Source organism: Ochotona princeps, chromosome 2, assembly GCF_030435755.1.
Source record: "Ochotona princeps isolate mOchPri1 chromosome 2, mOchPri1.hap1, whole genome shotgun sequence".
NCBI lineage: Eukaryota > Metazoa > Chordata > Mammalia > Lagomorpha > Ochotonidae > Ochotona > Ochotona princeps.
In genome coordinates this window covers 35,834,875-35,857,320 of record NC_080833.1, presented here as the reverse complement: position 1 = coordinate 35,857,320, position 22,446 = coordinate 35,834,875, and the positions used below count along the sequence as shown (strand labels likewise).

General features: G+C 47.0%; 1 protein-coding gene across 2 annotated transcripts in view; it reads right to left on the bottom strand.

Moving 5' to 3' along the window:
- NASP (nuclear autoantigenic sperm protein) overlaps window positions 1-19,547 on the bottom strand; it is a 29,462-nt gene extending 9,915 nt beyond the window's left edge. Inside the window, exons 1-6 of one of the 2 annotated variants that reach the window (XM_058680497.1) lie at window positions 19,241-19,547; window positions 18,915-19,012; window positions 5,330-5,380; window positions 3,623-3,733; window positions 2,363-2,443; window positions 180-289 (exon numbers count right to left, since the gene is read on the bottom strand). In XM_058680497.1, the coding sequence (XP_058536480.1) occupies window positions 180-289; window positions 2,363-2,443; window positions 3,623-3,733; window positions 5,330-5,380; window positions 18,915-18,973 (412 nt within the window). In that variant the 5' untranslated portion in view covers window positions 18,974-19,012; window positions 19,241-19,547. Of the gene's footprint in view, window positions 1-179; window positions 290-2,362; window positions 2,444-3,622; window positions 3,734-5,329; window positions 5,381-18,914; window positions 19,095-19,240 lie in introns of those variants that run through there. The other variant, XM_058680499.1, reaches the window with a different exon arrangement.
- Window positions 19,548-22,446: the final 2,899 nt, after the last annotated feature.

The following is a 22,446-nucleotide window of genomic DNA, read 5'->3' as shown; positions in this document are numbered from 1 at the left end:
AAGAAGTTACCTTTTAACAAAAAGACTGCTGTCACTTTCAACCACTGCAGTCTCTTACCAGATGCAGGCATCACTTCAACTGTCTTAGATCAGCCAAGGCAGAGAGACAGCCCCATTTCCATCACTTGTATACAAGACACACAGCACATCTCTTAAATGTCACATGCAGTTTTACATACCATCCATGTTCTCGTTATTTTCTACTAGGGATTCCTCTTCTGTTTTTTCTCCTTCTTCCTCTTCTACATGTACACCTTCCAAAGCATTTCCCAACACACCATTCTCCATTCTAGAAATGAGAAACAAAGAATGAAAGATATAATATTATAAAAGCCAACAGAAGGGACGGCATGATGATGTGGCAGTTGGGGGTCCTCGCCTTGAGTGCACTGGGATCCCATATGGCCACCGGTTCTAATCCGGTTGCCCCACTTCCCATCCAGCTCCCTGCTTGTGGCCTGGGAAGGCGGATGAGTATGGCCCAGGGCATTGGGACCGTGCACCCACGAGAGAGACCCAGAAAGTTCCTGGCTCCTAGCTTCATATTGGCGTAGCACCAGCTGTTGCAGTAACTTAGGGAGTGAATCATCGACGGAGATCTTCCTCTCTGCCTCTCCTCCTCTCTGTACATCTGCCTTTCCAATAAAAATAAAATAAATATTAAAAAAAAAAAAAAAAAAGCCAACAGAAAAGTTATGAAGCTCCTGGCTTCTACCCAGCCCATATCAGGCCATTGCAGCCATATGGGGAGAGAAGTAATGTGAAACATCTCCCATATCTCCGTCTCTAACTCTGCCTTTCGAATAAAGAAATTTAAGAGAAAAAAAAGCGAGAGAGAGAATGAATAAGACCAATATGTTTCTTATCATGGTCAAAACATTTCCCGTTTTGTCCCTACCCTTTTACACAGCCATTGTAACATTCTGTCAACATTTTTATGTAAAATCTTGCCAAAAAATGATTAGAACTTACTGAACATGAGTTTAAATAGAACACAGACAGTTTCTTGTATGCATACGCTCCATATTTTTATTTTGATTAATGAGTTCTGTTGGGGCTTATGTTGTTACATAACATAAGCCTGTGACACTAACATCCCATATAGGCACCAGTTTCAGTCCCAGCTGCTCATTTCCAATCTAGCATCCTGCTAATGTACCTGGGAAACCAATGCAAAATGACCCCAGGACTTGAATTAATGAATGCACCCATGAATGAAATCTGGAAAAAGTTCCCAGCTCCTGACTTTGGCCTGGCCCAGTCCTGGCCAGTGTCCATTTAGGAAGACCTATACCTCTGCCTCTCCCTCTTGGTAACTCTGCCTTTCAAATAAGTAAAAATAAATATTTTTAAAAAGCCGTGGTAAAAAAAAAAAAAATATATATATATATATTTAAGACCTTTCCATTATTACCTAAAAGAGAGTCTCACTTATTAGACATGCTCACTTGCCGGTTCTTTCAAACTGTCCCTGTCCAGCCCTTATTCAGGACTGTTTTGAAACAGTGCTCATTCTGGGGTAGGTGCTGTGGCTAAGTAAGTGATGTAGCCATTTGGGATGCCCATACTGCTTATGCTGAAGTTAGATTCAGTCCTGACTGACCCACACTTCTGACTCAGCTTCCTGCTAATGCACCTGGAAAACAGATGATACCCCAAGTACTCTGGTTCCCGCATCTATGTGGCAGACTCATATTGAATTACTGGTTCAATTGGGAAGTCAACAGGTAGAAGCATACTGTCTCTGTCCATCATGCTGCCTTTAAATCTGTTTCTTTTAAACTTCTCTGTCATACTTTAATGACTGGCCATTCACTATTGAGAAATCTTTGCTTCTAATCACCCACAAAATGAAAACTTAAGGAGCTGGCACTGAGGCATAGCAAGTTATTCCTCCATTTGAAGTGCTGACATCCAGTTTGCTTCCAGGCTACTCCACTTCCCATCCAGCTCTCTGCTTGTGATCTGGGAAAGCAGCGTAGAATGGCTCAAGTCCTGGGCCCCTGAACCCACATGGGAGGGATTTGGGTTAGCCCATCTCCAGCCATTGTGGCCATGTGTAGAGTCAAATAGCAGATAGAATACCTTTCTCTCTTCTCTCTGTAATTCTGCCTTTCAAATAAAACAATCCAAAAGAAAACTTAAAACATAATTATAGTTTCTGCATTAAATTGCATCCACAACTTTCATCAAAATTTTATACTCCCTCAAAAAAAATCTTCTCAGTAAAACCAATCTGAATCAACTGATGTAAAAATCTTAAAAGCTAAAAATCTTAGCAAGCAAGCAACCCTTACCTTTTAAAATTGACCATGAAAATAAAACATTCAATCTATTTATAAATAAGGCTTGAAAGATATACCTTGCTAATTCCAAAAGTGATTTCCCATAGAAAAAGAAGGCTTCTCCACACTCGTTAGCAGTCTCGCCGTACTTCTTTCCTCTACAAAGAAAATAAAGATCTGAATTAACAACTGGTCTAAAACTTTCATCTCTGATTCTTTATAGACTAACATTTCTTCAATAAAATTAAACCTTTTGAGAAACCAATATACCCCTCTTCTTATGCAATACACTTTAAGAAAGAGCACTGGGCATGGGGCCCACTGTTGTGGCATAGCAAGTAAAATTGATGCTTGCCTCAGCATTCCTATGGGCATCAGTATCAGATGCTCAGCATCCAATCCAGCTCCCTGCCAATGTGCCTCGGAAACCAGTGGACAACAGTCAAAGTGGCTTCTGCACTCGCTTAGGAGACCCAGAAGCAGCTCCAGACTCTTGGCTTTATACCAGTCCCCTACCACTGCCAACTTGGTGCGTAAACCAGTGTAGGAACAATTTCTGTGTCTTTGTTGCTCTGCCTTTCCAATAAATAAATCTTACAGGGGAGTAGAGAAGTGTTTTGCTATAGTGGGTTAAGTCAAGACCAGCAACAACAACATCTCACGTTGAGTACCTGTTCAGTCCTGGCTGCTCCACTTCTAATACTGCTCCCTGTGAGATCAATGGAAGATAGCCAAATACTTGGGAGCCCTGCCGCCCAGTGTGAGAACCAGATGGAATGCCCAACTCCTGGTTTCAGCTTGGTCCAATTTTAGTCATGTGGCCATTTGGGGAATAAATCACTAACAGATGGAAGATTCTTTTCTCACTTATTTCTTTCTCACATTAACTAAATAAATGTTATATCGATAAAGCTAATGCTGTATGTTCTTCATCTATGAAGTATATTCCAAATAACATTAATTTTCTTTAGTTGACACACACAGGTATTCCTCCTGCCACAAGATGAATGTCACTATGGGCCAGAACAGTTACAAAGCCTTTGGATCTAGAGGATGAATAAGGTGGGGAAAGCACTGTAGATAGAGCTGTAGCCTGCAGTATCAGCATCCCATAAGGGTGCCAAGTTCAAGTCTTAGCTCTACCATCGACACCACCAATTCCTGCAAAATCTTAAAAAAAAAAGTGATTAAATTTCACAAAAGTGAAACACCTTGTGTTTAGAAAGTTTGAAAAGTTGGGTTATAAGGAAAAACACTGAAGACCAGATGTTTAAATTGTCATGACTCTTCGTGTATTAGAAACAATAGAACAGCATAGTAGAATACACAATACTTACAAAAGACTAGCCGCTTCCTGGAATGCATTAACAGCTGCTGGAACATCGCCCATCACCAGATGCTTCTGTCCTAAACCTAATAGCTTCTTAGCTTCATTATCCACATCCAGACTGCAAGAAAAAGGGTACCATTTAGTATCAAATACTGTTTAAACCAACATCAGTTGAATATATTCAAAAACTATGACTAATTTTTTTTTAAGCTTTTGAACCACTCTGGAAAGGTCTACCGTTATTTACACTTATTTACCACTGCAAAACCAAAAGAAATTCCAAAAATAACATTCTCAGAAGTTTATTTAGAATATTTTGGTTTTTTTTTATCTTTAAGATTTATTTATTGTTATTGCAAAGTCAGATATACAGAGAGGAAGATCTTCCGAGTGATGATTCACTACCCCAAGTGAGTGCAACGGCTGGTGCTGTGCCAATCTGAAGCCAGGAGCCAGGAACTTCCTCCAGGTCTCCCACACAGGTGCAAGGTCCCAAGGCTTTGGGCTATCCTCAACTGCGTTCCCAGGCCACAAGCAGGGATCTGGGTGGGAAGTGGAGCAGCCAGGATATGAACCAATGCCCATAAGCAATCCTGGCACATGCAAGGGGAGAACTTTAGCCAGTAAGCTAACCCACTAGGCCCTTATCTTTGAAGTTTTTTCATTAGTGTGTTGGCTTTTTTTTTTCTTTCATTTATAAAGGACCCAATATTATGGGTTCAGTGCCTAAAACCTTACCTTGTAAGCACTGCAGCACTATATAGGCACTATTTTACTTCCCACCCAGCTCCCTGCTTGTGTCCCAGGAAAGCAGCAGACAGTGGGCCAAAGCTTTGGGACGCTATACCCACATGGGAGACCCAGAAGAAACTCCAGGCTCAACTCCAGACATCACTGCTGTTTGGGGGAGTGAACCAGCAGATGGAAGATCTTTTTCTCCTTCACTCTGTATCTGACATTCCAACGTCAGATACATAAAAAGGAGACGGAAAGATCTTTCATCTGTTCATTCACTCCCCAAGCAGCCTCATTGGGCTGGAGCTGCACCAATGCAGAACCCCACAGCATGGAACCTGTTCCGGGTCTCCCATGTGGGTGCAGGATCTTTTCCAGGCCACAAGTAGGGAGCTGGATGGAAACTGGGGCCAACAGGCTTAGAGCCGGCCTCACATGGGATCCTAGCATGTGCAAGGCAAGGACTTTAGCCACTAGGCTACTGCACTGGGCCCAAACATAAACTACATCTTAAGAAAAATAATAGTAAAAAAGGAAATGAAGTATATGCCACTTTCAATCGCTACCCGGTAAAAGAGTAATTAAATAAAGTAACGTCTAGCACAGTAGCCTAGTGGCTAAAGTGCTCGCCCTGCATGCACTGGGATCCAATATGGGTCACAATTCACACCCACTTCCCATCAGGATCCCTGCTGTGTGGCCTGGGAAAGCAGTAGAGGATGGCCCAAAGCCTTGGGACCCTGCACCTATGGGGGAAACCCGGAAAAACTTCAGGATTCTGGCTTCGGATCAGTTCAGATCTGGCCACTGTGGCCATACTGGATGGAAGATCTTTCTGTTTCTCCTTCTCTCGGGAAATCGTACTTTCCAATAAAAATAAACAAAGCTTTTTAAAAATGTAATCTATTGCCTTTCAGTTATACTGTCTTTAGCTTACATCCCATATATGAGTCTAATGGTACCATGTCAATGTTCTCACCTCTCCACTTTATCTGCAGAGGTAGAAGGAGCAGGAGCTGCTTCTTCAATTCTGTAATGAAAAATTAAGGGGGGAAAAGTAAAACTTTAGACCATTTTAAGCCTGGAAATTAAATTCAGAAAAATATAAAATAAAGAACTATCACTAAATATTCAGTCTAAGCTAAGTATTACTGATTTATTTAAACTATCAAACTGAATCCTTATTTATCCAAATACCAGGGACTGAAAATAAGCAGTTCCTTCAGGTAAAGAGCCACAGAAATAAGCATATCTCCAAACTCTGCACATTCTGCCTAGAATCCGGGAGCAGTCATAACTCCTTAGGTATAAATCCTTTCTTCCCCAACCAATTATCTGTAAATTCTGTCAAGGGGTTATTCTTAGCAAACGGTCTAGTATACTGCTTCTTAAACAACTTCTAGTGAAGAACAATTTCCAATCCATAAGAGATAACTTTTGTAAAATGCAAGAGAAATGTCAGAGTAATGTCAAACTGCTTTATGTTTAAGCGCTTATTCCAAATTTTTGTTTACAGACAATAACAAGAGTTCACAAACACTACTGTTTGAGAATCCGCCAATAGGGGTAGACCCATTGGCTCAATGGCCCAATCCTCAGCCAGCTAGCACTGGCATTCCATATGGGTACCAGTTACTGTCCCAGCTGTTCTAATTCCCATCCAACTTCCTGCTTATTCTCTGGGAAAGCAGCAGAGGGTGATTCAAGTCTTTGCAATGCTGCATCCACATAGGTGTCCTAGAAGAGTCTCCTGGAATCTAACTGCCTTTCAAATGAAAATAAATTTTAAGTGCCCAGCAATGTGGCCTAGCTGCTAACATCCTTGCCTTGAACATTCCGGGATCCCATATGGACTCTGGTTCTAACCCGGCAGCTCCACTTCCCATCCAGCTCCCTTGCCTGTGGCCTGGGAAAGCAGCAGATGAAGGCACAAAGCCTTGGGACCCTGCACCTGCGTCAGAGACTCAGAAGAGGCTTTGGGCTCCTGGTTTTGGACTAGCACGTTCATTGCGGCCACTTGGGGAGTGAATCAGTGGATGGAAGAACTTCTTGTCTCTCCCTCTCTCTGTATATCTGAATTTGCAATAAAATAAATAAATCTTAAAAAAAAAAAAAAAAGACACTCTAGGGCCAGCACCATGGCTCATTAGGCTAATCCTCTACCCTCAGGCGCTGGTATCCCATATGGACACTGGTTCATGTCCCGGATGCTCCACTTCCCTTCCAGCTCTCTGCTTGTGCCCTGGGAAAACAGTAGGGCTCAGCCCAAAGCCTTTGGACCCTGCACCCATGTGGGAGACCTGGAAGATGTTCCTGGCTCCTGGCTTCAGACTGGCTCAGCTTCAGCAGTTGTAGCCACTTGGACAGTGAACCAGCAAATGGAAGATCTGTCTCTCCTTTTGTCTGTAAATCTGACTTTTCAATAAAAATTTCTAAATTTTTTTTTAAATATTTCAACTGCAAGTTTTATTTATTTTTTTAAAAGATTTATTTCATTTTTATTTTTATTACAAAGTCAGATATACTGAGAGGAGGAGAGACAGAGAGGAAGTGGAGCTGCCGGGATTAGAACCAGCGGCTGTATGGGATCAAGGCGAGGACCTTAGCCACTAGGCCATGCTGCCGAGCCCTCTAAATTTTTTTTAAAAGATTATAATATTCTGTTGTAACTAGGCAGTGTTACACTGCTAGGAGAAAGCAGCCAATAACTTTAAGACAAGTAGGGAAGGTGGGGAACTCCAAGATAGGACATACCCCAGCCCCCAGAGACTTTCTGGAAAAGGGATCTGGGATGTAAAGCAGAGTACCTTACAGCATGTTTGACAGAGAAGGAATGACTTCTGGGGTATTCCAGACAGCGCCATTGCACTCACAGGTAGGCAAGGGAGCTGAAATGGAGGTTTATAAGGGGTAGAAACCGGAGAGCATGTTCATATGGGAGTCCTGGGTGGACTAAATAACAATGCTTCCTGCCCACTGACTCACAAAAACTGCAGCTCAGGGACATGCCTGGCTGGGCTGGGTCATAGTACTTGCCCTTGCAGCAGGGGGTGGGTCACGTCAGGCTGAGCCACAGCACCCATCACAACATGAGAAAACCAGATTTGGGGGGGCAGATTCTGAGATGGGACTATAACGCCTGCCAGTTTATGTACAGCTGTGGAAGATGTCAGCCCAAATGAGGGCAGCCTGCAGCACCTCCAGTGCATGCAAGGGCCAGAACTGAGGGTAGACTGTGCCAAGCAGTGCTGCTGCCCGTGCTGGCATGCATGAGATCTGGGGGTAGGAGCCCTGGTAGGGGAACTTGGGCAACTCCCCTATTAGTCTGCATTTCCCTTAGCGGAGCACAAATGCCAGGGCTCAGAGAAGGCCAGGCCCGGGTGTAGGTCACACCTGGCTGGGAAAGGCTGCAACATCCTCAGCTAGAGCTGAGACTGAGGGGAGGCCATGCAACTGGGTCAAAGCAACTGCCAGCATGTCCACGACCCAGGGCTGGCAGTAGATCTGGAAGGGAACTTGAGGTCTCCCTGCTAAGCTGCAGTTACTGCTGCATACAAGAGTCAAGGCTATTGGTGCACCAGACTTGGCAAGGCTGCAGCAACCATTGGCTTCTGTGTGAGCTAGGTCTGAGCCAGACTGGGGTAAGGTACAGCACCCACTGGAGCTCCAGAGCCAGAATGGGTGTGGGCTACTTGGGGCAGGTCACACACAGTACCCACTGGTGAGTGCCAGACTGGGGTCCAGCATGTCAGTCTCGAAAACAGCATCCATTGGCACATGGATTCACTGCTCAAAGTGGGGCTGATAGGGGAACTCCCCTGGCAGGCACAGATCCCGTTAGTGAATGCAAGAGACAGGGCTGTGAGCAGGATAGACCAGCCTGGGTTACAGCACCCATTAACGTGTGGCCTCAGTCTGGGCTGAGCTAGGCCAGGCTGCAGCACCTGCTGGTGAATAGACTGAGGGTGGGCTATCTCAGGCTGACACACAGAAATGGAGCAGGCCCAGTAGGGGAACTTGAGGGACTCGCTTGCTGGGTTAATGCTTCCACTGGTGAGTCTGAGAGCTGGGACTGGGGTAGGCTGGTCTAAGGGTGGGCAAGGCTGGGTTAGATTGCTGCATTCACGAGCATGTACAAAAGCCAGAATGTGAGTAGGCTAGCAGAGCTAGGCTACAGCACCTGCTGGTAAGTATCAGGACGGGTGTGTGTCATGTCAGGCTGAACAATAGTACCCCCTGGGAGGGGAACTGTGGGCACTCCCATGCTAGGATGTACCTATCACTGGTGAGAACCAGGGCTGGGGCCAGGCCAGGAAAGACAGTGCCACCTGTCAGCACACGTGAGGGCAGGTTCTAGGGGCAGGTCAGGGTAAGCTAAGTTGCAACACGAATAGATGTACACAATCACCTGGATGAGCACCAGCACCAAATGGGATATGGGTTGGGCCAGGTTAGGCCACAGCACCTGTCTTCATAATATGAACACTGATGTAAAACTGACCACGAAGAATCTACCGGTATGTGCATTGGCAGGTGCCAGTGACAGACTCAACCTAAACCTGCACTGGCTGGCCCACACAAAAGTCAATTCTGAAGTCACTCCAGGTGAGGTTTCTTAGGGGGTGGAGGAGTTCCCTATTAGTCCACTGGACTCAGACCTTGGCCACAGGGAGTCACAGGGTGTGGTCCGATCTTGGAGTGCATGTCAGGACTGTACCTCCTCAGTTGCAGGTGCCTGCATATGGCAGGATCCCATATGGGAACCAGTTCATGTCTGGACTGCTCCACTTCCCATCCAGCTCCCTGCTTGTGAAGGCCCAAAGCCTTGGCACCCTGCACCAGCATGGGAGACCAGGAGGAAGCTCCTGGCTCCTGATCGGCTCAGCTCCAGCCATTGCAGCTACTTGGGGAGTAAATCTCAGACAGCTCTTTCTCTCTGCCTTTCTATAAAAAGTAAATACATCTTAAAAAAAAGATGGAAAGCAGAATACAAGACAACTCTCCAATGAATAAAAATGGGGATCCCATTCATCTTTCTATTCCTAAAACCTAACAAATTAAACCATAGATTAGGGGACAGCATTGTGGTGCAGGAGTAACTACATGTGAGGACAGTGTCCCTTATCAAGCGCCATAGTTGAAGTCTCAGGTGTTTCACTAATCCAGTTCCCAGCTAATGTTCCTGGGAAGGCAGTCAAAGATGGTCAGTGTGTGGGTTGTTGCTACCCATGTGGGAGACCAAATGGAGTTCCAAGCTCTTACACTATGTCCACTGGAAAATGAAATCAGTGGACAGAAGATCTCCTTCATACCTTCGTTCCTATTAACTCTGCTTTTCAATTAAATGAATATTTTAAATATACAGACATAAAAATTGTTAAATTTAAGTGGGCCCAGCAGCATGGCCTAGCAGCTAAAGCCCTCACCTCCAACGCGCTGGAATCCCATATGGGCACTGGTTCTAATCCAGGCAGCTCCACTTCCCATCCAGCTCCCTGCTTGTGGCCTGGGAAAGCAATCGAGGACAGCCCAAAGCCTTGGGACCTTGCATCCATGTGGGAGACCTGGAGGTTTCTGGCTCCTGGCTTTGGATTGGCACAGCACCGGCCGTTGCACTCACTTGGGGTAGTGAATCATCGGACAGAAATCTTCCTCTCTGTCTCTCCTCTCTGTATATCTGACTTTCCAATAAAAATAAATCTTTAAAAACTTGCTAAATGCACAATCAGGGGCCAGCATTGTGGCACAGATTAAGCCAGCAAGTCAGTTGCTGGTTAGTCCCAGCTATTCCACTTCTGACTAAAGTATATTCTGGGAGAGCAGCAAACCACATGGGATGTCCAGATGAGGTACCAAACTCTTGCCTTCAGCATGGCCCAGTACCAGCTGTGGTGGACATTTGGGGAGCGAACCCATAAATGGAATAACCAGTTGCTCAGTCTTTGTTTCTGTCACTTTAAAATAAAATCGGGGGTCCCAGCACGATGGTCTAGCACACAAAGTGCTTGCCTTGAACGCGCCTGGATTTCATATGGGTACTTTTTTTATTTGCTTTTAAAATGGGCGCCAGTTCTAATCCCGGCAGCTCCACTTCCCATCCAACTCCCTGCTTGTGGCCTGGGAAAGCAGCTGAGGATGGCCCAAAGCCTTGGGACCCTGCACCCACATGGGAGACCCAGAGGAGGTTCCTGGCTCCTGGCTTTGGATAGGCACAGACCAGCCATTGCAGTCAGTTGGGGAGTGAATCATCAGATGGAAGATCTTCCCCTCTGTATATCTGACTTTGCAATAAAAATAAATTTTTCAAAAAATAAATAAATGAAATGAAGCTTTAAAAAATAAGACTTTTATTTGAAGAAATAAAGTCAGCAGTCAGATACAATGGTTAATGTTTTTAACATTCATCTACTTAAAGGGCTGGCAACATAGTATGCTAATCTTCTTCCTGTGGTGCCAGTATCCCATATGATCACTGGTTCAAGTTCCAACTGCCCACTTCTGATCCAGCTCTCTGCTGATGGTCTGGAAAAGCAGTGCAGGATGGCCCAAGTGCTTGAGCCCCTGAAGCAGCAAATCAAAAGCTTTGTCTCTCCCTCTCTCTGTATCTTTAGCTTTCAAATAAAATTTAAAAATAAAAATGCATATGAAATCAAATGAAATACAGTCATCACAGGGAAGGACTAAACAGCACTAGAAGGACTAAACAGGTAGCAGCTGGTAGAGAACTACGTATCAAAAAAAATGACAATCTAGGGCGCAGCATCCTGTCTTGCATGCACTGCCGGAATCCCATATGGGCGGCAGTTGATGACCCAACTGCTCCTCTTTCCCTTCCAGTTCCCCTGCATGTAACCTGGTGAAGCAGTCATGGATACCCAAAGCCTTGGGACCCTGCACGCTCATGGGAGACTGGGAAGAAGCTTCTGGCTTTGGATTGGCTCAACTACAGCCACACAGCTACTTGGGAAATGAAACAGCAGATAGAAGATCTTCCTCTCTGTATCTCCTTCTCTCTATAAATCTGACTTTTCAATAAAAGAAAACGGCTAGTTGATCTATTTAAAAAAATCTTTCACACTTAAGATCTATTAACATAAATACAAATTTCAAAAAGTGTTCTCCTTGATTTTTCTTCTGGAAAATTTTCTGTTCCACAAGAAGCTTGAACTCTTTTTTTTTTTAAAGATTTATTTATTTTTATTGGAAAGTCAGATACAGAGAATAGGAGAGACAAAGAGGAAGATCTTCCATCTGACTCCCCAAGTGACCACAATGGCCGGTGCTGCACCGATCTGAAGCCAGGAGCCAGGAACTTCCTCCAGGTCTCCCATGCGGGTGTAGGATTCCAAGGCTTTGGGCCATCCTCTACTGCTTGCTTTCCCAGGCCACAAGCAGGGAGGTGGATGGGAAGTGCGACTGCTGGGATTAGAACTGGTGCCTATATGGCGCGTTCAAGGTGAGGACTTTAGCTGCTAGGCCATCTTGCCAGGCCCCAACTCTTTCTTTAATATATCCTGTCTACAACAAGCAGCTGGATAAAGCACCCAACAGCAACGTCTACACCCATGTTACGTTTTTGGTGACAAATCTATAAGCAAGGACTCAAAACTGACAACATTAACATCTCCTAGCATAACTGCCACTGATTCACCAATTTGACTATCTGCCACCTCTATTATTCTATTTAAATTTTATTCTCTATACTGTATCCTTCATTTCCTAGTAGCCTCACCTCACACTCCACTGAGCAACTAAAGTCTATCACAACTCCCAACTACTTGCAGCTGCTAACCAGTCTTCACTGTTATCCCTATTTCCAGTTTCCATGTAACAGCTAGCCCCTCCTTCTCCTTCAATTTCAGTACTCATTCCTGACTGCTGCCCAATGTAAATAATCAGTTACTCATACTAGTGTAAAATGACTTAATCACTTATTGTAAGACTTGTCACATTCTTTCATATTTGTTGTAATACCAGCAATGGGAATTCCAGTTGAGAACAGGAATTACTGCAATGCCCTCAACCAGTATCTGAAAGCTAACACAAAAACTTAATGTAGGTGATAAAACACTCAAAAGTTAGAGGGGGAACAAAACATCAAAAAAAATTCCCAATGAAAAGAATTTTGTAGTATCTCCTAACTGCCACCATTTTACAAATGAGCAACTGAGGCCCACAGTGGCAAAACAGGACCCATTTTCCTGACTCTTGTTCATCACATAGTAGCACCCTACCTAGATATAGTACCCTTATAAACAAACAGAATTTGAACACTCAGTCATGATAGAAAGCATGGTGTCAAATGCTATATATCATTTACAAAACTCAAAACCTGATAAAACTAGTCTGTAGATGTCTCTTCCCCCTCTTCTTCAAGAGGCACCCCCTCCTCCAGCTCTCTCCTGGCAGATGCTTTCCCCTTCCCTTTTCTTTCCACTTTCACCAGGTCACTTTGCAAATAAAACTCTGAAACATTTAAAAAAAATTAAAAACCAGTCTGTGATGTAAAAAGAAGAGGGGGACCAGTGCGATGGCTCAATCACTAAATCCTCACCTTGCAAGCACTGGGATCCCATATGGGAAGTGTCTTGACTGCTCCACTTCCCATCCAGCTCCCTGCTTGTGGCCTGGGAAAGCAGTAGAAGGCGGCCCAAAGCTTTGGGACCCTGCACCCACGCTGGAGACCAGGAAGAAGCTCCTAGCTTGTGGCTCCAGCTGGGCTCAGCTTTGGCCATTGCAGCCAGTTGGGGAGTAAATCAGCAGATGCAAGACCTTTTCTGTCTCCCCTTCTCTATAAATCTGCCTTTACAGTAAAAATCAATTAAAATCAAAGAACAGAGTTCCAACCTATTTTCAATCAGTACCTGACTTATTACTTCTTGTGCCAACTCAAAGTTTCACTACAGATTTAAATGAGAATAAACATAGAATGGATAGTGCCTGAAATGCAAATGATTATTGCGTGTTGAATTTGTTCACTATTCTAACAGCTTTTTTTGGTGGAACCTGTAGTGATCCTGTTTTTAAGGCAAAAAATGAAAAATACTCCTGGAGATGTGCATTAAGTAAAGCAGAGTTTATTCTATCCACTGGTTCACTGCTCAGGGTCTCAAGTGGAGACTCCAGGCAAATGTCCACCTCTTATTTATGTTCTGCCTTTACCCTCCCTCTACCTCAAAACAGCACCTTAAGAGATGTAACATCCTCAGCCCCTACCGAGCCATGTGTGAGCTGTATGTGGGTATGGACGAGCCTTGGCTAGGCTGAAACATCCAACAGTTAGAACCAGATTGGGTTGAAGGTCAGTCAGGAAAGGCCACTGTTTCTGCTAGCACAGGGTGAACTAAGTAGGGCTGGCTCATGGACCCCCTGGTATGTGCGAAATCTGGCAGAGGTTCTGATGGAGGGGCCTGGGCAACGCCTCTCACAGGACACAGTCCCCGTAGTTAAGTGCAAGAAGCATTATAGGAAACACCCAGAACAGGCAATGGAACGTTTCCCACTGGCATACATTTGGCATGGATTGGGGATAGACCAGGCTGAACCAGTTCTCATGTCACGTACTGGCAAATCCGAGCACCGGAACAGAGGGTGGGTAAAGCCAAGTTCAGTAGTGACAAAAACTAGTGCACATTACAAAATGAAGTGAGGTGACCCGTACCAGATGTGGTCGCAGTGCCCAACAGCACACGTGAGAATCGGGGAGGCAGGCGGAATGTGGAAGGCTTCCCTGCTGGACAGCCACTTACACTGGACAGTGTGGGTTGGGATGGGGGCAGACCAGGCCATGCAGGGCTACAACACCTATTAGCCTCATGTGGACTACATCAGGGAAAAGACGGGTTGGGCTGATTGTTCTGACTGGTGCAAGCAAAAATTAGAGTGGGTGAGTGTTGGTTGGGCTTAGCTGCAGCATCAGCTGGCAGGGGATGGCACCAGAGGTTAAATCTGTCAAGTTAAATCCCAGAACCATCTGTAGAGTGCATAATCCAGGAGTGGGAGTGGCCTATGAGGGAAATAGTGGGCTCCTCCCTCTTGGGTTACCACTCCCACTGGAGAGCACAAAAACCAGGACTGGGATAGGAGTGGCTAGACAGAAAGGCGCCCAACAGCGTGTGTGTGAGCTGGATGGTGAAACTGGTTGGGTTGAGCTAGGCTTCAATGCCCGTTGACATGTATGAGAGCTGAATGGGATGTAGGACAGACTGGACCTGTCTGCTGTACATATTGGCAAGCCTGGTGGGGGTTATTGTGAGTCGCTAAGACTAGGTTGCAGCTCCCACTGGGTTATGTGAACGCCAAGTGTGTGATGGGCAGAATCAGGCTGGACTGCAACACCCATTGGAAGACAGCGCTGGAAACAGAATCGACCCAGCAATTCCAACTACCAGCTGATTGGGGCAATGGACTGTACCGGGCCTGTGCTTGCCAAGCAGACACAAGAATCTGGTCTGAGATCACTTCAAAGTTTCTTTGGGGATCTCCTCATTCAAACTGCCGTTCTCAGAACCCTAACCATGAAAAGACAGAGGACAGAACAAATCAATCAGCTAACCCAGTCATATGTTGGCAGTGAAAAACAGGGCAAACAGAGACTCTAAGATGGACTATTTCAATCAGTGGACTCTTCAGCGGCCTCATGGTGCTTGGAGTGGTGAGATTGGCAGCAATTCGTAACTGCTGAACTATTAAAACCACTTGAGCAAGAATCTCAGAGCATGCTCCACATCGGGGACCTGGCATGGGTTGAAGACTGGGTGGAGCGTCTCCCTTTACCTCCCCCTTTTCCCCATATACAAAAAAAGAAAATGTAGAAGTAATACTCTTACCCACTTTCCTGTAGCCCTTGAACCTCTGGGTCCTAATTAACTATGTAAAGATTGTAAAAAATTTAAAAAAAAAAAAAAGTGTGACATACACCCATGGGTTGGTTACTCAGTGGTGTGTTTTTTTTCATGGTGCTGTAATTTGTTGCTGCTGTTGTGGCTACTGTTCTAATTCATACCAGTTGTTGATTGTTGCTTCTCATTTATGGAAATGTATAGTGATGGAGTACTTGGGTCCACCATATCCAGATGTGGGGGTACAATGCAACATGCATTACTGCTTCCAAACAAAAGATGAACTCCCAATGAAACTGTTGGAAATGTGTAGACAATGGGATGTGCTGGACTGTCTGACACGGTACCAGCAATGTCAAGGCAAACTTGAATAACAAACTAAGGAATTATGACTCCTTAATGAAGGATTATATTATTGTAGCAATGTAGGGAAAACCTGTCCCGGGAGGAAGTCCCAAATAAAAGAAAAAAAAAAAAAAAAAAAAAAAGAGGTGTGACATAGGGTCGGGGACAGTGGCTCAATTGGCTTATCCTTCTCCTTGCAAATGCCTGGATCTGGAACAGGAACCAGTTCATGCCCCAGCTGCTTCATTTCCCATCCAGCTCCCTGCCTGTGGCCTGGAACAGCAGCAGAGGATGGCCTAAAGCCTTGGGATCCTGCGCCTGCTCAGGAGACCCAGAAGAGTCTCCTGGCTTCAGTTTGGCACAACTCCAATTGCTGAGGCCATTTGGGAAGTGAACCAGTGGATGGAAGAGCTTTCTGTTTCTCCATAAATCTGATCTCCCTTCCCAATAAAAATAGACCTTATTAAAAAAAAAAAGGTACAACTTGGGGCCCTGCGTTGTGACATAACAGGTTAAGCAGCTGCCTGCAAACCAAGGCATCTCATATGGGTGGTTGGAGTGATGCTGCTCCACTTCTGACACAGCTTCCTGCGAGTGCCCCTGCAGAGCAGTGGAGGATGGCCCAAATCCTTGGAGACCCAGATGAAGATCCTGGCTTCTGCTTTTGACCTGGCCCACTGATAGCTGCCCATCTGGAAGACCTGGATTGAGTTTCAGGCTCCACGCTTTACCTGACCCAGTCTTAGCCACAGCAGGTATTTGAGGAATAAGCCAGCAGACAAGATTTTTCTGTGTCATGTGACTTCCAAATTTTACAGCATATCTTGGGACAGGTGTTGATATGTCACATTAAGGTTCAGCACACTGTCAAGGGTTCCAGGTTAACATTCCAGCTTACCCTACTTCAGACCCAGCTTCCTACTTGCAAATGCACACTAGAATGCAGCAGATGATAACTGTAGAACTTAGGTCACTGCTACCCACATTAGAGACCAAAATGGGAGTAACAGACTCCAACCTTGGCCAGGCCCAGACCTGGCCGTTGTACACACCTAAAAGGCAGGTGTATGTGGAAGATAGAACAGAAGATCTTCCAGCTACTAGTTCACCTAACACCCCCCTTTCTCCCTGCCACACAAAACAAGTTGGGCCAGCCTAAAGCCAAAATATGCGAACTCCATCCAAGCCTCTCATGTAGGTGGCAGTAAACCAAGGCCCTGCACCATCATCTGCAGGACACAGGTGTCCCAGGAAGCAGCTTGACACCACATGCCAGCCCCAAAATCTTTATTTCCATGTTGGGGGGGTCAGTAGCTCAACACACTAACCCTCTGCCTTGTGGTGGCTGAAATCCCAAATGGGTGCCAGATGCTCCCTCCACTTCTGATACAGCTCCCTGCTTACAGCCTGGGAAAGCAGCAAAGGATGACTCAAGTTCTTGGGCCCGTCCGTGCACCTACATGGCAGACCCAGAAGCTCCTGGCTCCAGATCAGCCCAGTTCAGCAGTAACAGCCACTTCAGAAGTGAATCATTAGGTGGAAGATCCTGTGTCCTCTCTGTAAACCTGCCTTTCAAATATAAATAAATTTAAAAATATGTATTTTTATGTAAAAGAGCTACAGAGAAAAGACACAGATCTCCATCAGTTCATCTGCTGGTTCACTCCTCAAATGGCTGCCAACAGCCAGAGCCGGAATAGCTTTAGGCCTGGAAGCTGCCATTACCAGTGATAGGGGTCCAAGCACTCTTGCGTTCTTAGGAACATTAGCAGGGACTGGATCAGCTGGGACATGGATGGGTGCCCATACAGGATGCTGGCACTGCAGATAGTGGTTTTAGCCACATAGCTAGGCCCCAAAGCTATATTTCTGAACAGCCCCTGCCTTCAAAGTCCTCACAGATTCAGTTGTTATGCAATTTCTTCCCAAGTAGTACTTGGGATTTAACCCAGACTGTTCCACTTATTTAGGTATCTTTGTTAACACTTAACATTCTAATCTAGAAAAAGCAGATAAAAACTTCTTCAGAGCATACTCACGTGGCTCTAACAAAAACTTAAAAAATAAACACTATGTACAGTTGCTCAGTTTTTCTCTAGTCACATATTACCTCATTCTAGTGCACCAGCAACTGCGCTAGACCAAGATGTCACCTGAAAAGTTACAACTATTTGGGGTATGCTTTTATTGAAGAAAAGCACTTTTTTCACTTTAAGTCTTGGACAGAGGCTTCTTCTACATGGAATAAGGACTAGCAGCACCGTAGAAAACAGCCCTTTTTAACATACAAAAGGGCTCTCAAACCCCGTGTATTCCATCTTGGTTGGTCCTATCTAATCAATGAACTGTAATATAAACGAAACGTACTAACAATCGATATCAAAGCGTATGCCTACACAAAACACATCACTAAAACTTCCTGGCAACTTCGCCTTTCACAGTGGAGGAGGCGAAGAGGGACTAGAACCGGTCATCTCCAAACCGCCTCCCAAAAACAAGGCAACCCTGGAAAAACCAGAAGTAGTGCAGGGGAAAAAAAAAAACAACAGTGCTGGTTTCCCTCCACTGTTCAAAAACTAGTTCACGTCTCAGGTGGCACTGCCGCCGCGTCCAGGAGCCACACGAGCTGCCCGCTTCCCGCCCACCTCCCACGCACGCCCCTCGCCCGGGGCTCCGACCCCGCTGCCAGGTGAGGACGACGCGACGGGGCTGGCTGCTGGCGCTCGGCGACGCGGTCCCGGTAGTGGCCAGCCGCGGCCGCAGCCCGGACGGGAGGCACAGCGGAGCACCCCACCGCCGCAGGCCCAAACAATGGAGTTTTCCCGCTCCCTCCAGGCTCCACCCCCGCGCCCGAGCCGGCGGCCGCACGCGCCCAGACCCCGCCCCTCCGACCCCTCGTGCCGCGTCCTTTTTCCTCCTCTGGCTTTTTTGGCGCCAAACCTCGTGTTGGTTTAAAAAAAACAAAAAAAAACAAAAAACCCGGACTAAGGACTCGGCGCGCGCCAGCCGTGCGGGGACGGTCGCCGTGGAGCGCGGCCAGCCTCTCCGCGAACAGACCCGGGCCGGGCTAGCCGGGAGACCGGGCGGGCAGCAGGGAGCCGCCGCCGCTGCCCCCGGCAAGATGGCGGCCGCGGAAAAGCGGGCAGGGGGCGCCCGCCGCTACCCGCGAGCGCGCGGGGGTCCCGGGCAGGAGCGGGGCGCTTCTCGGGGGTCCTGGGTCGGCCCCCTCCCACCGCCCCCAAGCAGCTGACAGCGGCTGACACGGCAGCCCGGGTCCTCCCGCAGCCCGCCGTCCCTCCCGCGCCCAGCGCCGCTCCACCAGCCCTCCCCGCCGCCTGGTCGGTGTCTCCTCAAAAGCTTCTCCGCGGTCTCGCTTACTTGTCGGCCGAAACCAACTCGGCAGCGACGGCGGCAGCAGCTGTGGGCTCCGTGGCCATCGTTCCCCTGAGGAGGCGGGCCGCTGAGCGGAACGGGGTCTGTGAAGAAAGCAGCGGAGACGTGGGACACCACACACGACTTAAGGGACAGAAAATGGCAGATTGGAGACTCCGCGCGGCTCGGGCCCTCTTATGTAGCGGGACCGTCGCCCCGCCCATCCACTTCCGGACCCTCCCCCTGGAGTTTAAAGGGCCAGCACTTCACCCGTCTCCAAGCAATGGCATCACCGCTCCACCGCCCACTCCACGGCGGCTCCGCGAGGGTACCTGCCCACTCCTTCGCCCACCTTCCCCTATGAAAGCAATTTCCCGTTTCTCTCGTCAGTCGCACCAGGAGAAGTAAAATCTTGGTAGGCCAACTCCTGAGAGACTGCCAGTCTGCAGGCTTCCGCAAAGAGAAACCGATGCCGTTTTACATATCTGAAGCAAGTTAGCCGACGGTCTCGTTCCTGGCCTGGACCCTCCGAAAGGCGACTGCGACTTTCTGTCCGTCCTCTCCAGCCAAACGGAAAGACGAGGCGAGAGCCGAGCGCGGGTCCCAGCTGCAACGGCTAGAACCGATCTCGGCAAGAGACGCGTGGCTCCGGGCCTCCGCAACTGCTGACGCAAGGACATGCTGCTCTGCGATTGGCTACAACTGAAACTACCGCGCTTCAGTGGGAGGCGGGGCCGGCCGCTGGCCCCGCCCAGCCCCGCCCCCTCCGGCCCGCGGGCTCCACGGGTGCGGCTGCTCGGTGCGTCCACGCCCTGATGGGACTGATCGGGTGCTTATGGTACCCCGGGTCCTGTGCTGCAAGCTATCAGCACGCATTTCATCTTAAAAAAATAATAATAATGACACAAGTGCACGACCCCATTTAGCAGGGAAAGAAAGCAAGTTTCAGGAAAGGCTATGACTTCCTTCAGAAAGTTGTGGCACAAATTGACTAGAAAAAGCAGCGTGCCTCATTTCCTGCGGCTGGTGAAGGACAGCCGGCTTTCTCATATCTGCCATCCATCCTTTGCCATCCACAGTAGTGTAAGACCCATCTCATAAAGGGCAGGCAGCCTGACTTTTTTTTTTTTAAGATTTTTTTTATTACAAAGTCAGATATACAGAGAGGAGGAGAGACAGAGAGGAAGATCTTCCGTCCAATGATTCACTCCCCAAGTGAGCCGCAACGGGCCAATGCGCGCCAATCCGAAGCCGGGAACCTGGAACCTCCTCCAGGTCTCCCACGCGGGTGCAGTGTCCCAATGAATTGGGCCATCCTCAACTGCTTTCCCAGGCCACAAGCAGGGAGCTGGATGGGAAGTGCAGCTGCCGGGATTAAAACCGGCGCCCATATGGGATCCCGGGGCGTTCAAGGCGAGGACTTTAGCCGCTAGGCCACGCCGCCGGGCCCAACCACTATGCTATTGCATCGGGTCCAGCTTGACATTTTTTAAAGCCCTTAGAGCCAAACCTGAAAATGTCAATTCCCATAGCAAACCAATACTTTTTCCCATTGTTGGCTGAACAAAGTTATGAAACCTTTTAAAATGAAGTGCAAAACAAGGGGGCCAGCTGTGTTACAGAGAGTTACGTTGTGGCATGGAGCCCCACCATCCCATGTGGGGATGGTTAACAGCTGCACCACTTGTGATCCAGGTTCCTGCTGATGCACCTCGGAAAACAGCGGAGGGTAATCCAGGTACTTGGGGCCCTGCAGTCATTTAGGAGCCAGGGAAGAAGCTTCCGGCTTTGGACCAGCCCATCTCCGTTGCTGCCATTTGCGAATGACCCTGCAGGTGGAAAACATTTTACCTTTTTCTCTCCTCTTTCTGTAACTCTGCCTTTCAAATAAAAATAAATAAATCTTTAAAAACAATTTTAGATAATCCCCAAAACAATACTGTTTTTAAAAATCCTGTCCTCTTTTAAAATAAAAAAGTAATAATAATAAAAAAATTTTTAAAGATTGTTGGTCACAGTTAGGTGGTGATTATTACTGCTGCCCACCAAGTATTGTTTCTATATTTATTGTTATTGGAAAGGCAGATTTACAGAGAGGCAATGCAGAGAAAGATCTTGTACCTGCTAGTTCACTCCCCAAGTTGCCATGACGGCTAGAGTTGAGCTCATCTGAAGCCAGGAGCCAAGAGCTTTTTCCTGGTCTCCCACATGGGTGCAGGGTTTCACCCCACCTTTTTTTTTTTTTTTTTTTTAGATTTATTTATTTTATTGGAAAGTCAGATAGGCAGAGAGGAGACAAAGAGGAAATCTTCCATCTTCCAACGGATGGAGCTGAGCCAATCCGAAGCCAGGAGTCCAGAGTCTCTTCTGGGTCTCCCACATGGGTGCAGGGTCCCAAGGCTTTGGGCCGTCCTTGATTGCTTTCCCAGGCCACAAGCAGGGAGCTGGATGGGAAGTAGAGCAGCTGGGACAGGAAGTGGTGCCCATATGGGATCCTGATGCATGCAAGGCAAGGATTTGACCACTGAGTCACTGTGCCAGGTCCACACTAAATATTTTTAGTGCCTTGTATGGTGAAGTTGTATTTGCCCATACGGAGTTAAATGTGGTCACAAGAGTTGTTTTGGACAATGAAAAGAGAAAGAAGACAGCACCTGTTGGTTCCAGGAAAAAGCTATGTAGGTTCCAGCACATTCTCTCTTTCCCTCTGAAGCAGTGTGAACCAGTGCCCTTGGTTTTCTCTGTGGTCACTATTTCATCAGCCTGCAAGTCAGAATGAGGATGAGTCAGAGCAGGGTCTCGAGCTGATGAAAGATGAAAATGAAGGATATGTGGAAATTGAACCTCATTGTATGAAAGCATGGAGTGTTGGAGTTACTATAGCAAAACATAGAGCTGGCATTTTTGGCATAGGGGTAAAACTTCTGCCTGTAACTCTTTCATCCCCTGTGCGCATGGGTTCATGTCCAAGCTGCTCCACTTCCCATCCAGCTCCCTGCAAGCAAATTGGGAAAGCAATAGAAGATGACCCAAATACTTGGGCCCATGCCATCCATGTAGGAGATGCAAAAAAAGCTCCTGGCTCCTTCCTTCAACTTGGTCACCCCCCAGCAGTTGCAGCCAATTGAGGAATAAAGCAGTGGATGGAAGATGGATCTTGTTCTTACTCTGTAGGTCTGCCTTTCAAATGAATAAATGTTTTTTTTTCTTTTTCTAAAAAATTGATTTATTTTTATTACAAAGTCATATATACAGAGAGGAGAGACAGAGAGCAAGATCTTCCATCCAATGATTCACTCCCCAAGTGAGCCGCAACGGCCGGTGCTGAGCTGATCTGAAGCTGGAAACCAGGAACCTCCTCCAGGCCTCCCACACACATGCAGGGTCCCAAGGCTTTAGGCTGTCCACGACTGCTTTCCCAGGCCACAAGCAGGGAGCTGGATGGGAAGCAGGGCTTCCGGGATTAGAACCGGCGCCCATGTGGGATCCCGGGGCGTTCAAGGCGAGGACTTTAGCTGCTAGGCCACGCCGCCGGGCC